At 33.7% G+C, this 16,061-nt stretch overlaps 1 protein-coding gene across 1 annotated transcript in view; it reads right to left on the bottom strand.

Moving 5' to 3' along the window:
• The window catches only part of LOC119683514 (putative uncharacterized protein DDB_G0271606), a 280,084-nt gene that overhangs the window by 8,119 nt on the left and 255,904 nt on the right, over positions 1-16,061 (bottom strand). The window contains exons 3-5 of the mRNA XM_038097218.1: positions 7,259-10,611; positions 6,156-6,249; positions 2,714-3,031 (exon numbers count right to left, since the gene is read on the bottom strand). Of these exons, the coding sequence (XP_037953146.1) occupies positions 2,714-3,031; positions 6,156-6,249; positions 7,259-10,611 (3,765 nt within the window). The remainder of the gene's footprint in view (positions 1-2,713; positions 3,032-6,155; positions 6,250-7,258; positions 10,612-16,061) is intronic.

Raw genomic sequence — 16,061 nt, 5'->3', positions numbered from 1 at the left:
TACTTTTAGATTAATAAACTGATTTCACAAACTTGCGTTATTCATTACTTACATATAGCATATATTAAGATAAATAATAATAATTGAATTACATTAATAAAGTATGATGTTCTAATACTAGAAATCATTTATTATAATTAATCTAACTATTCACATTAATACTAATTAAAGAATGGTATATTAGATGTCAGTTCAAGTAGATATAATATGTGTACAACAGAAGTGGGTTATTAACTCAATGTGAGTAAAAAATTAAATGAAACTACAAAGGTCGTTAGATTAGAGTTGATTAGCTGGCTTATAAGAACCGCACACGGATCTAAAATGCTCATGGGAATACAAGAAGCTTTTACGAATATAGTAGCATTGTCAAATCGAATGAAATTGAAACTTTTTTAATGAATTGCATGCATCTCGGTACTCTGGATTTTGCCACCATCTAAACCAAAGAACCAAGAATCGCCTAAGTATTTTTGCCCAAAACTTAATCTCATTAATGCTGGACATTGATAGATAATATGGCCATTAGCCTTGACGCCATCTAAGAATCATGGATCGCCTAGGTTTTTTTTGTCATAACTTCATTACTGCTGGACACTGGTAGATAATATGCGCTATTAAATTAACCCCTTTAATCTTGACACCATCAAAACCGAAGAAACATGGATTGGCTAGGTATTTTTGCCTTAATCTTATCAATGCTAAACACTGGTATATAATATGCTCTGTCAACTCTTTTTGCCTTGACGTTATCTAAACCCAAGAACACCTAATTAGAGAGTGACATAACATTTAAACTCAAGAAGCATGAATCGTCTAGGTATTTTTGTCTTAATCTTATCAATGCTGGATGGTAGCAGATAATATGTTCTGTCAACTCTTTTTGCCTTGACGTCATCTAAACCCAAGAACCACCTAGGCATTGATGCCTTAATTTTATCAATGGTGGAGAGTGGCAGATAATATGCTCTGCTAATTTTTTTTTGCTATAACACCAACTAAACTCAAGAAGCATGAATCACCTAGGTATTTTTGTCTTAATCTCATTAATGCTGAATGGTAGCAGATACTATGTTCTTTCATATCCTTTTGCCTTGACGTCATCTCAACTTAAGTACCATTAATCATCTAGGCATTTTTGCCTTAATCTTTCAATGTTCTGGACACTGGTTAATAATATGCTCCATCCAATATCACTGTCGACTAATTCTATTTATAAGGTACGCAGCAAAACTCTGTGTACAGCCTTGTTAGTACTCTATAGTCTGTTTTAGATAGCGGTTCTCTGTGGTCATTGCTGTGTAGAACACAACGTAGATAAACTGTGCATTCCTATTAATACACATTACAGATAGATAAATAGATATTAGATAAATAAGATAAATAGATATTCGATAAATACTTTTTTAATAGTTTATCGGATTGTTCATCGGTAAGAACGAAAGATTTATTAAATTATAGTAATTTTTTGTCAAACCTTTATATTTAATAATATATATGTCTTAATTTTTTTTCTGTTTTTGCAAATAAGTAATTATTTACTTATATATATTTATGTTCATATAAATATATATAAATATGACTTTAGCTAATTTAAATGTATTTTGAAGACTACACTTAAGTGCACTCATCGAATACTTATATTCCTTTGCATGGCTCAACTTGAACCAGCTATAAGTGTTTTATTCTTTTATAATAATTTTAAAAAGAGAAAATTTCCAATTTTATCTGAAATTTTATATTATATAGCATGAGAACAAAAAAAAAAAAAATTAAAAAATAACTACAATAAAAATTCTTACTGAATTGCTAAGAAGAAAAATCATGCAACAAAACGATAAGCTACTTAAACGCAAATCAAGGATATTAAATAAGCACACTTGTTTGTCGATATAATAACAAACATAAATGGAAACATAAATACAAACATAAATACAAACATTAAACATCTGATATACAACAGTTATAAATACACAAAACAGATGCAGATACAATACTCGTATAAGAGATATATGTATGCTATATACCATATATGCTTTATGAAATAAGACGATTATTTGATTTTTATAACAAACTAAGTATCTAAGTATCTACAAGGATTTGTTATTCCACAAGGATATACTGTAGCTTAAATAAAAACTTTATTTGTTTGTGTTATTTGTATGGGTGAATATGTGTATATATATATATGTATGTGTGTATCTTTAAGTGTTAGTACGTTACGTTTTCTAATGTTAGTATTATAAGTGCGTATGTCTGTCTGTCTAATGCCAATGAATATTTAGTACAATTGCATACGTCTATAGGGTTAAGACTACCTATATATATATGTATATAAGTATTTACATATTAGTGTGTATGTGTGTGTGTGTAAAATTGTTAGTAAAAAGTAATTGTTGTCGAGCTCAAGAATACAAATTCATTTGGTTGGTTACATTTACGATAATGACATTGCCAAAAGTATTAAATTTAACATAGCATAACGTAATGCAACGTAACGTGACGTTACATTACTTAATATAATAATAATGTAATATAACGTAACGTAACATAACGTAACGTAGCGTAAGTTCAGGTAAGGTAACGTTATGCTAAGTAATGTATTTTAGATATGAAAATGTATCTAACATTGTGTATTGTTAAGGCAAAACAAGCAATAATGCCATTATTATCAATATTAAATTGTATAATTCTTTTCCTCTTCATTACTTACCATGAGAATCAGGTTTCATTACAATATCCTGTCGGGAATTATGATGATGTTGCTGTTGCTGCTGTTGTTGGTGTTGTTGTTGTTGCTGATGTTGTTGCTGATGTTGTTGCAAATTCAATGTTGTCATAGCTGTTGACGTATTTGTGCCAGTCAAAATGGTGGTTGTGTTATTTCCGTTGTTGCTGCCACCATTACCATTGCCATTGTTGTTGTTGTTGTTGCTGGCAACATATTGCGGCGGTGTTTGTACACGTCGTATTTTTGCTTCCGTTGGCTTGTAAATATTTGAGGTTTGATATGCGGTTGATATAACGATGCCTAAGCGTAAAGAAAATGGTTATAAAATTGTTGGTATAAAAAGTATAAAAAAAAACAACAAAAAATGAATATAAAGGGCAAGGTAAAGTATAGTAGAATATTAAATATACAAAGCAAAAATGAAAAAAAAAAATATTTGCTTGACGTTCAAAGCAAAAAAAAAAAAAAACAAAAATATTAACATTAAGGATATGTATCAGCTTAAGAACTGAGTCACTAAATCTGTTGAGGTTATTGTACTTTTACAATATTTTTTTTTTGTTTTTGTTTTTGGCGTGGCAGTAACTGTGGAGCTGTGGAAAATTGGCCTAAAGCTCAACACAAGCACTTTTAGCTGATTCAGTGCTTTTTAACTTAGTGGATCATATTTTGTGTATTGACATTGATTGTTCAGGGATAATGTATTTATTTAATGATGCTTTTTCCTAAGTTTTTCTGCTGCTGCTGCTTTGGTATTCAACATATACCACCACAATGCCAGCTGACAGCTCATACCCTCCATACGCTAACCTTCCTATCCTCGATCTGCATTGTGGACGTTGTAAATATTAACGCATTTCTACTGTTTACCGCTCGGTGTAGCTAATAGCGCGTGCAATTTATGTTGCTACTTATTTTAACGATTTTATATATAAAGTAAAGTAAAGTAAAGTAAAATAAAATAAAATAAAATCGTTAGATACGCACAGAGATTATACAGAGGCAGGGAGGCAGGCAGGCAGGCAGGCAGCAGGCATGGATGGCACTATCATGAAGATATCCTTTTTATGGTCGCTTATTGGTAGGTGCGTGCGTGTACACGTATATAAAGTCTATTGGCATTTAATGTTGCGTTTAACGTCTTGATTTTTATATAAAATGTGCGCTGCATAAGAAATTTTTTTTCTTCCCCCCCTCATCCAACAAACTAGCAAATTTCAGACAATTTCTTGGCATTTCGCAGTTGTTTTTCTCTGGACTTGAATTTTTTATATTCAGACAAACATGAAAGCTTTTCAATATATTTTCATACCAGACTTTTTTTTTTATTTTTTTTTTGGCATTATTAGTGGTAAAAATATGTTTTGGTATTTGGCATTTTATGTTTGTTGTTAACATAAAAATACCTTAAGGATTTGCCAATAATTTTCTTGGCCATTAAATATTTTTTTCTATTTTTTTTCTACTTTTTTTTTGCATTTTTCGTTTATATGCAATAAAAATCGAATTGTTTGCCACAAATAAACGAAGGGAAAAAAATATTAAAATTGCAGAATTTAGTAGAAAAAATCACGTAAAACTTTTGATTGTACTTTAGCGGATTTTCTTCTTACAAAATTTATTTCCCATTTAATTTATTTGTGATAGAAAATCAAGCAAAATTCCCCAGTAACATTTATATTCATTAGAGAGGCAAGCCATACTAGTATATCAAATTTAGCTTAAAGTGAAGTGGATAAGAATATTAAAAAGTTGTTAAACTGCAAATCGCTTCATTTAACATAATTTTTGCTCATTATAACAATTTTCAAATGTACTAAAAAATTGAAAAAAAAAAAAAATAATATATCAATGTTCAGTACTTTGCACAGCTTAGAGCAGAGATGGCAAACCAGTGGCAGATGTGCCACAGATTGTTTTGACATTAAATGTGTATCTATATACATATATTCTTAGCAGTCATCATCAGAGACACTTAAAATGTATCTCAATGGCAATGTCGATAAATGTAGACACAAGAAAGCGCTTAGGTAGAAGTAGAGAAGTATAGAACAGGATTATAGATGAAACTCATGCGAGGAAGTAATCCTAAGTGACAGAATTAGCATCTAATCCTGACAAGAAGAACTGAAAGAGCTTACCCTTTCAGAATAAAGTATAATTAGAATAAAGTAGGATTATATTTCTATAACTATAAACTAATTAAAATAAAAATTCGATTATTTCCAAAGACCACTGATGAAGAGTACTTGGCAATACTCGAAACAGCGTTTGTATGGTCAGCCAAATTTCAATAAATTAAATAAAAAATTTTTGTCTTTGCCTTTCTTTGCTATTCGAATCGGTCTAACTTTTAAATAGTTTCTTTCGTCATAAAAAAGACACGCCATTATCGGCAAGAAAAAATTTACCTTAAAAATTATATTTCGTTTAAAACCATGCCAGGAAATAATACTATGTGATGTTGATGCCAATCTTGGATTAAAAAATCCAAGACTTAAAAATTGAAGATTTAAAAATCCAAAATGGGACTGGAAACAAAAAAGCTTGCCAGAGACAGTGGAAAATAAACTAAAACTGTAGATGAAGCCCATTGCAAAAAGTAGCGTTCAAGAGATTGATTATGAATACAATCTGGGTAGAGAAACTGAAAGGGCTTAGCTGTAGACATTGGACAATAAAATAAAACTTTTAGTAGATGAAAACTCTGCTAGAAAGTAACGCTAATTCATTATTGACAAAATAAACAGAAAAGATTTAGCCAGAAATAGCAGAGAATAAAGTAAAATTGTGGATGAATATCATGACAGATAGAAGTGTTAAGAGGTTGATTATGAATCAAGATAGAGAATTATAAAATATGTTTGCTGATGATGAAACACATGACAAGAACTAATGCTAATTGATTGATTGATATGAATCCAGTCTTGTTGGCAGTAGTCATTGAAAAGTCTTTTGCAGATATGGAAGAGAATTATAAGATTGTAGATAAAATTCATACTTGAAAGTAGTGCTGTGGTTAGGTTATGAGTTCAATGTTGGTAAGAAAAATTAATAAGGCCTAGCCGTACAAATAAAGGATAATATATAAGATTCTTCCATGCCAGAAAGAAGTGCTAAGTGAAGGATATAAATTAAATTTTGGCAAGAGAAAGTAAAAACGCATAACCATAGATGAATAAGAATAAAGTAAAATTGTAGCTGAAATCCATATCAGAAAAATCTAGAATATATGATAAAAAAATGACGATATACTAATACTTTTATATACATTTCTTTGTGACCTAATCATACTATATATATATGGCATGTAAAGACAGGGCATATATAATTATATATTTGTATTTATGATAATATAATCTCAGAGTATATACGTACATTTTATAGAATAAATTCGAAATATATACTCTTTTAATATACTTACCTCTTTCGCTATCAGTAGTGGAGGGCGACTGTCGACTGTCAACACTTTGAGGAGAAACAGCACCATCAGGTTCGGAACTGGAAACACATTGAACCTAAAAATTTAAAAATAAAATATAAATATTTATAAAATATATAATGTTTTTATCTCTTATAATCAGAAACTATGATATATATTTGCAGAGAGCTACTAAATCTAAAAATGTGCTTATAAATAAAACTTTTGTTTGTAAGGAAAGTCTCGGATCCAATGCTTACACTACATGTAACTAAACGAAGCACCGCGGAAAATGGGTTAGAATAATCTCCAGGAGAGTTTGTCATCAAAGGCCACAAATATCCAATAGGTAAAACCCGAGACTGTTTGAAGTATAAATAGTATTGAGTGAGTTTTACTTGCGGCACCCGACAGAATCTTATATTAAGGATGTAAGCATCGGCTTTCCTGACCAATTGTGTTTGGCCCCTTTAATAGGAGTATCGCAGTGGCTGCAGTTAAACTCAAAATTATCCAGGTGCAATGATGTACTCATTACTTTTATTCGATTTGGAGTTTCATTTTCCAACCGGGTGTTGTCCCCAAAGAATAGTAGAGGCTTAAGATAGGCCTCTTCCGAAGGAGGAAAATATATTCAAAAGTGGGGCTCCAATTGATACCAGCGGAACTTCTTGAAGTTACAATAAGAGTGTTGCATTTTACTGATACCCGTGTTAAGAGTACCGTAGTGTCAAGCCCTAATGGTACGTAATTACTTTTAAAAACTATGGTCTCTTAACCTTGCAGCTATATGATTAGTAATCATGTAGTAATATACAAAAGAGTACTAAGTATATAAAATAAAAATACTAATTTTACATACCTATATGAATATATGAATATAGATTTTTATATACCTACTTACTAAAAATTTATCAATTTAGGTATTATCTTATCTTAAGTTAATTTTCTAACCTAATAATAATAATTTTTCTGGAGTTATTAAAAATATAAACATAACATAAAACATAGGTGTCCTGACCATATCCTGTAGCTAAGTGGCATATTAATTTAAAAACTATCTCACTCCTTTAGAATTATATTAAATTTTATATAAAATTTCTCACCATATCACTGCCGCCACTGCGATGAGATGGTGGCCTTTCAGGACTGCGAGGACTATGTGTAGTGGTATCAGGTGGACTTGCAGCAGCTGAACGTTGTCCAGACATGGACGAAGATGAAGTAGCATTTTTTATAGCATTTTGTTGGTCATTAACTCCACTAACATTTTGTTGTTGTTGTTGCTGCTGTGAATTCATTGTTGCTGGTTGTATAGCTACATGTTGTTGTTGTTGCTGCTGTTGTTGCACTTGTATTGTGGCATTCTGTTGTACGTATGTTGTAGTACCAGCATTCTGTTGAGCTGTTGGCATAACTAAGCCCATTGGTGTGGAATAGATCTGTCCGATTGGACTCAACTGCCCATTGCTGCCAACAATAAACTGTTGTCCAGCCGTAGCAGTAGGTGAAATGAATTGCTTGTTTTGTGGCGAAGGTGTACGAAGCATCATAGTTCCTTGCGGTGTTGCTGTTAGTATGCTTGGTCCACAAGCACCCACGTTTTGTATTTGCAACAATGTAGCGTCAGGTGCCATAACTAGACCAGCTGGTACCAATAGTTGCTGTCCTATGAGATTCATTGGCTGTATCAATTGGCCATTTTGTAACAATATTTGTTGTGGTTGCGTTGGGTGTTGCGCTGCTGCCGATTTGTTGACAACTATACCTTGTATGCCAGGACTAAGTTGGAATTGTTGCTGATATTGCGCTGCTGTAGCCGGTGTCAGCTGCACTACTTGTGGTTGTTGTTGAGCTTGTTGTTGTTGTGCAGCAACTGCAGCTGCTTGTTGCTGCATAATGGTTGTAGTTTGATTCGGTATTGTTGGTGAGCTTTGTGGTGAAATATTTGCAGGCGTAGTTGTCGGCGATGAGTTGGGTGAACTCTTACGCTTTTTCGGACGACGCTTGGTGTCGGGTGAGGTGATAATTATACGCTGGGGCTGTTGCTGTGTATGCGATTGCTGTTGCACATAAGCGGTAGTACCATCAGCTTGCTGAACTATCTGACTTACCACTTGTCCATCGAGTGTGGTGAATTGTTGTTGCGGCGTAGGTTGTTGCTGCTGCTGTATGACATAGCCACCATTGGGTAGAGTATTCAGTACTACAGTTTGCTGACCCAACATGCCAGTTGCATTCGGATTCTGTGCTGTCAATAGCTGGTTGCCAGCAATGAGCTGTTGACCGCCTGCATGTATTATGTTGCCACCGTTAGTGGTCAAGACTTTGGCACCGTTGCTAGTTAGGATATTTTGCCCAGAATTGAGTATCACCGTGGTAGGTTGCAGTTGCGTTGTAGTTGCAGTTGCTGGCGTTTGACTGACAATATAGCCACCTTGTTGTTGCTGTCCATTCTGCAGTATAATCCCACCATTCGCTGCTGCAGTAGCGATTGGTTGTGCATTGAGCACATCCACTTGGTTCTGATGTTGTTGGATGATGACGTTGGCGGGTTGTGGCTGCGTTGCATTCGTCACTGTTGCGGTGCCATTATTGTTCGTTGTAATTACAAGCTGTTGGCCTTGTTGCTGCTGCGCTTGCGGCTTGGCATTAGTTGGCATCACTATTAATTGTCCCGTGGAAGTCATAATTATTTGGCTGTTGGCCGCATCGCCCGCACGCATTATCGGTTGTAATTGCAGCTGATTTATTGGTATCGCGCTATTCGGCGAAAGTTTATGTATTGTAGTTTGAATTTTTTGGGTTTGCATTGGCGTCTCCAAATGTTGCATTGCCGATGCAGTTGTTGTTGTGGCTGTTGCATTACGGCTGCCAGCGATGGTCGTGACAGAACTACGCACAGCTGATTGCGTTGTGGCAGCACTACGATGTGTTGCCTGACGTACAATTCGTACTTGTTGTTGTGGTTGCGGTTGTTGTTGTATGCGCATTTGTACAACTTGTTGTTGTTGTTGCTGTTGCTGTTGCTGCTGGTGCTGGTGATGTTGTTGTATAGGCGATGGTGATGGGGCTGTTTTGATGGATGAAGCGCGTGAGCTGACTGATTCTATTGATTCTGCCGGAGAGGGTGGACATGGACGCGGACTTTCGTTGCTTGTAGATATTGCACCAACTTGTTCGGGACGCTTCAGTAAGCCGTCAGGTGTTTTACGCTGTATATCCGGCGTGGAACGAGCGAAAGCAGTACTTGAGGACACGGGAGATTCTTGTGCTGCTGGCACCAATTTTATTGTTGTCGCTGCTTTTTGTTGTACTTGCTGTGGCTGTTGTTGTTGTTGGCTGTATATTGTAGTTTGTTGTTGTTGTTGAATGTGTTGTTGCAATTGTAAGTGCTGTTGCTGTTGCTGTGGTTTCAAAACTATTCCATTATTGCTATCCTGCTCATGCTCTAATTGCAGTGTGGTATGCGCGTTCAACGTTGTGGCAGCAGAAATTTGTTGCTGATTCGTAACTAATTTATTATTAATTTGACTAGGTGACAGCATGATTTGCTGTTCAGTTATTTGTATCAAAGGCTTTTGCTGTGGTAGGCGTTGTTGCTGCTGCTGCTGCTGTTGTTGCTGCTGTTGTGGACGATAAAATGTAACAGTCTGTTGTTGCTTGCCTTGCTGGTATATCTGTGTGCCATTGTAGAGCCTTTTAGTTGCTTTGCTATCAATATTTTTGTGTTCAAGGTTTTCCAGTTGCTGCTGTTGCTGCTGCTGCTGCTGGTGTTGTTGCATCACAGTTGTTTCGACTTTGTCTACTTCATCGTATTCCTCATCTGTTTCATTATCATTATCGTTTTCATTTTCATTTTCATCATCAGTTTCTATAGCATCTTCGCTCATTGCAACATTCAGCATTGAACTATGCAAGAGAGCGGTTTGTTGCTGCAAATAGCCTGTGGGATCATCCTTGAAATTTGGTTGTTTCTTAGCTGGCGCTGATAGTGAACGTTTTGTTGCATTGGCATAACGTGCTGGACTCTGTTGGCGTATTTGCCCGTTCGACCAAGTGGGCGTGGTCATAAGTGCTAAATCATCGTTTGTTGACAAATGAGTCTGTGGCAAAGGTGGCACGCGTTCATCTTGCAATTTTGTACGATGCAGCACTTTGTTTTCAATAATACTTATATTTTGTTGTTGTTGCTGCTGCTGTAGTTGCTGTTGTTGTTGCTGTTGGAACTGCTGTAGTTGCTGCTGTTGATGCTGCATTGTTTTGTTCCCAGCAACGGAATTAGAGGAATTTATCACATGTTGCTGTGCTTGCTGTGTAGGTGGCAACATTTTATTTGCTTGACTAGCTTGAAGTTGTTGTTGCGTTACAGTTGCAAAAACTGTTTTCGGGGCGGACATATTGGTGTTCGCAGGCGCAACTGTTAGAGACCCATTTGTCAGCTTATGGCATTTGGCATCTGTGGAAAGAAATAAAAATTAAACAAATTAATTATTAAAATATTTTGAAAATATTAAAATATTTGTTGAATATTTTATTTTTTTTTTAAATAGTTGCTTATAAGAAATGTAACAGCAATTTATATAAGATATTTTTGGCAATAAGATAATAAATTGATAGATAGTAGCAACATGATGATAAAGAAATGTAATAAATAATATAATAACCACAGAGAAAAAATTTAGTCTACTGTGAGTACAAAAATCTTCAAATCTAATTGAATTGACAGATATTGAGCTCGAGAATCTGTAAGTCTAAGTCTTTTTTCCCCCATGTATGTCCATCTATCTAAAAGCATGCATTTGAATCCGGTGATTCAACGAATATAAAGTGTCAAAAGTAAAAATGAAATGATTTCTAGTATTAATTTGCGCCGCATTTATACATAAATCGATGTGAATTCCTGGAGCTTAGTTTGGATGTCGCAGTTTGGAGGTGTTGAAGCAAGATTAAAAGTCTTCTTTTTATCGGTGTGGATGATGGATGAAATTTTGGTCGTACACTTCGCTCTAAAGTCGAATTGGAAGTCAATATTTTAGGGCACGCGTAAAGTTTCGTTCATCGATTACCTTGAATAACATCCAAACCATCTAATAACAATTGGTATATAGCACAACTAGTGCATTTAAAGGAAGAAATCGCAAATAACAACACCATAAGAAGAAAAAAATCGTCTTTCACCAAAACAATGAAACAAGTCATGTCACAAGTCGTTGGATCCATGGTCAAATTACAAGAATTACACTATACATAACATACAGTTGTTTCTGCACCCACCGTGTTTGTTAGAATTGGCTCTTAGCAATTATTACTTGCACCTCTACCCACTGATTATTACACTGACTCTATAAAAATGATTAAGGGAAAGGAGAGTTGGCTCCGATGAAAATGTCATTACTAAAACTGAGACATATTCTAGGTCCAAAAACAAATCATTCTACAAATGAATGAAGCGAATGATGAATCGAAATGTTAGAGAAGTACTAAAATGATTGTATTACGATTGAAGGATAATACCAATAACTGAAGTAGAATTTAGCCAAAATTTGTTTTAGTAAATGTGAAGTATTTTTCGTTCGATTTCAGACTTTGTGTACCGTTTTGCTCATCATTTCTCCAAGTAAATGTTGTAGTTGATGCACTATTTAATAAGCGATGTTTCTAATTTTAAAATTCTCTTTACTTTGACCTCTTCAATCAATTGTCAGATTCTGATATGTTACCAAAATAAATTCATTTTTATCACTCTGATTTCTGCATTGTAAGTTCCTCTTGCATGGGGATTTTGGTCCCGTCAACAGGATTCGATTTTCTGCGTGTCTAGCTTTTTTAATAATTCGCGTGTCGGCTGCAGAGGTAGCTATTTAGGACATCAATGCATTGACTTATGGATGTTTTGCAGATTTTTCAGATGGTTTGCTAAGAGATTTTTATCTTACAATAATTTTTCTTTTAATAAAATAAAAACTAATAATGCTATTACATGTTAAAAAAAATATTTTTAAAAACAAATCTTACTATTCAATATACTAACCAAATTTTAGTAAGTGAGAAGATGCCTTACAAATTGAAAAATCTGAACTTATTGCTAAACAAAACCTGTGTTAACTTTTTCTTAGCTTTTCCTGCACGTAGGTACACTTAAATCGAAGGCAGACAATTAATCAACATATCAGACATCAACTATGTTTGTACAATGTTAGCACAGCAGTAGGTCCATGTTTGGCAATCTGTTCGCTAGTCAGACACCCGATCTACTGTTGGTCTCAACATGCGTACGGTGATGGGTTTCCAAGCGGCGTTTACTATAGGTCTCACTGGTGTACTTAAAACAAATTGACAAGATGAACGCATAAAGCACATAAGCGAGTATAGCAACGGCAGTCAACAACATACCGTACCGTATATTGCAGTAAATTAATTCACCGCTTTTACCTGAAAAACCATCATAAAAGCAATCAATTAAAGCGCAATGATAAAAATCTGCAAAGCCAGGACAAAATATACGAACCATGCCTCATCGAACCCATACGAAAGTGCAGGTGACAACAAGGATAAAATGAAGCGTTAGCGTGTTAAATTGGTATGATATGAGTTTGGTGCACTTTCGATACTAATACCTTTCCATATACCTATATCTTTTCCATCTACCAGCAGTTGCAATCTGGTAGCGCACCCCTTGCCAACTACTCCCCCTCCTACACACTACCTAACAATCGCAATGGACAATAAAAATGGCGACAGCAGCTGACATATTGTTGGCGTCGTTGCGTTGTTGCGTTGTTACGTTGTTGCGTCGTTACGTTGTTGGCGTTTAGCCGACATGCTTAAACGTATTTTACGTTTACAGCGACATATGTTCCAAACAACATTTGTGTGGATGTGCGGCTGATGACTGCGTCCGTTGGTATTGTGCGCGGCTCTACCACTAAATTTATTGCAATGCGCGTAATTCTCGCAAAAATATGGCAAAACTAAAAAGTTCTTCCATTTTTTTTTTCTCATTTTAAATAATTTGCCTATGTTTATTTTATCATTTAATCTATGTTGTAATTAAAGCAAACATTTACATTTGCGGCAACAAACATGGAATATGCAATTATGCCTAGTAAAATGCAAATATATTTTCGTGAAATAAGGAATTTTTTGTATTTTTATGATGTCAAACCATCGATAAGGCACAATTTTCAATGCCGGAACGGAGCAGGAATAGCGGAGCAGGCATATGCAAAATACGTTATCGCACCACTGAAATCAATGGAACTACTTCAAGCATGTGATATACATATATGAGTCCGTGTCCGTCTGCCTTTGTTTACAACATAAACCTATATTCTATATCACATTTTAATGATTTCGCAATTATTGTTGCAATTTGTTACATCTGCATGTGTGTGTGTGTTGTGCGTGTTTATGCATGTGTGTGCTTGCATGCGCTTGCGGTATTTTTGCATGCTACCATTTACGTGTAGCAAATGCGAAGTGCACTTTTAAGGGTTTCCGACGTTTTGAACCCTTACCGCAATTATTTCAATTCAGACACCCTTTATTTGGTTTAGTGTTTGGCTCGTCCAAAAATGATTAACAGGAAATGCACTGTAAACCACAGCAAAATATTTACGAGTGCATTTGATTAGTTTATCTAAATTCAGAGCTCTATTACAACTGAAAAGAGCAATGCGGTTCTTATACAAACAGATTAAAGATTGAGATATCATACAAGGCTTTTTGAATATTAAAAGCATTTAGGATAATTAAAATGGAATATTAACATGATATCAATGAAGTGCTTTAAGAAATGATATGTGAATTGAGGGTCGGAAGGAATTTTTTTTTTTGGTTTTCTACAATATGACTTCCTTTGATAGCCTATGACGTGTTACAATTGATTAATAACAGATATTTATTTAAACTTTTAATAAATCTTTTAACAAACAGAATAGTATTGAAATTTAACAATTAAAAATAAAAATATAATTAATTAATTCAATTATTCTATAGCTTGTCTATGATTTCGTTCTCATACAACGCAGCAAGTGAAATTGTTAATAAACTTTCATAGTAAAGTCAAATATGGTTATGGATCAGTTAGTCAATGAACACTGACTCTAAACTTTAAATTTGGCAGGGCACGAACTAAACCCCTGGTACTTGCAGTCTCAAAAAATTATTTAAGAATAATTAAATACAAGATTTATTTCCAAGACCACTGATGATGGGTTTTTGGCAATACTCGAAGCAAACTGTATAATGGTCAGTCATAAATCGAATTCATTAAAATAATATAAAATTAATTTTTGTAGTTGTAGGTCACTACTGTTCAAAAAGGATCTTTTAATAACATTATTAAAATAAATAGTTTTAATGTTAATTTTTTTGCCGAAAGTGACACGTTGTATTACGAAAAGAAACTATTTAAAAGTTAAAAGAGTTCGAATAGAAATGAAAAGATAACAACAAGAATTTTAGTAAATTTATTGAAGTTTGGCTAATCAAACTACGATGTTTCAAGTATTTTTTTTTAAAACTATTGAATTCTTCGCGCTTCAAATAATGTCAGAATAATATCTAACTTGTCGTTGTCCTTATATAGGAAAATAATAAAACAATTCTTCTCGGTTTAGAGTAGAGTATCTCAACCACATATCGCTTAACTTGTTTCTCGCTTCATGGTTGCATTAGTAACTATCCAGAACGCGTTGTGGCTTTCCTCATTCCACAACGCGTTATGTTTCCTTCTTTTTTAATCAAATAAACATTTACAATTTTTCAACCTAACAATATTCCTTATGAGTAATGCAAAGGTAGTCATGAAGCTATTTTAAATGCTTGAATTTATGATGATATTTTTAGTGCATTTGTTTATTTTTCACTATTTATTTTCAAAATACTAAAGAGCATGCAATTATCAACAAATTATTGCGACACGACAAATCGCCATCAGCTAAAAAACACGAAAGCCTCTAGGATATTAAAATCAAATTGTTTGTTTATTATGTACATTTTATATTGTCCTTTCACCCGTTTAAACACCTTGGTTGCCTTTTATTACTAAATCATGCGACTACTACTATTATAAATTTTGAACTAAAATATATTTCCATTATTCTAAATATGTTAACAACCCACTCAGTTTATAACACGACAGGATTGAATTGTTCGTTGAATAGTTTAACCCTTTTGTTCTAGGCAAAAGTGCTGAAAATATGGTAGGCGTGTAGAATATAATAAATTTTTTTTTCGAGGGAAAAAGTGTGAGTTAAATTGCTTTATAAAACGTAATTACTATAATTAATAAAGTTTTTTTTTTTCTCAAAAACTATGTTATGAGAGGATCTCTCATAACATGTTGGAAAAAAAGGAGGGTTTGTTGACTTTAAGGCTGAATTTTAATATAACAATATATATATAATTAATAGAATTTTTATGAAAACATATGTAATTAAGATTTATTATCCTAGAAAGGACATTTAATTTATTTTATTATTTAATCATGTTTTAAAAAACATATATTTTCCGTAAATAAATTATGTTATTATTTTTCGTCTTTGGTTTGTCACTCTAATCTCATTAATTAATGGTAATATAATTGTGATTGTGGTAACCAAATAGTTCAAACATATTCAAGCATATAGCATTATTCTTTTTTGTCATCAATAACAATTTTGTTATCGTTTAAGGAGTAGCATTATATTTTATGATATATACCAGGACTTTGAACCGGAACCGAACCGAAAAAACCGATATTTTTGCAGGAAAAAAGAGCGTCTCGAAGCCCTGATTTTAACATTGCAGTACTTAACTCACGTTTCATTATTTATTACTATGTTTTAGTAATAAATACTCATAACTTCCAAGAATGATACATAAAACAAAAACATTTATGCAAATTTTTATTTAATTATTAGT

Source organism: Teleopsis dalmanni, chromosome 2 (assembly GCF_002237135.1).
Source record: "Teleopsis dalmanni isolate 2A chromosome 2, ASM223713v2, whole genome shotgun sequence".
In the NCBI taxonomy this organism is placed as follows: Eukaryota; Metazoa; Arthropoda; class Insecta; order Diptera; family Diopsidae; genus Teleopsis; species Teleopsis dalmanni.
This window is presented reverse-complemented; position numbering and strand designations above follow the sequence as displayed.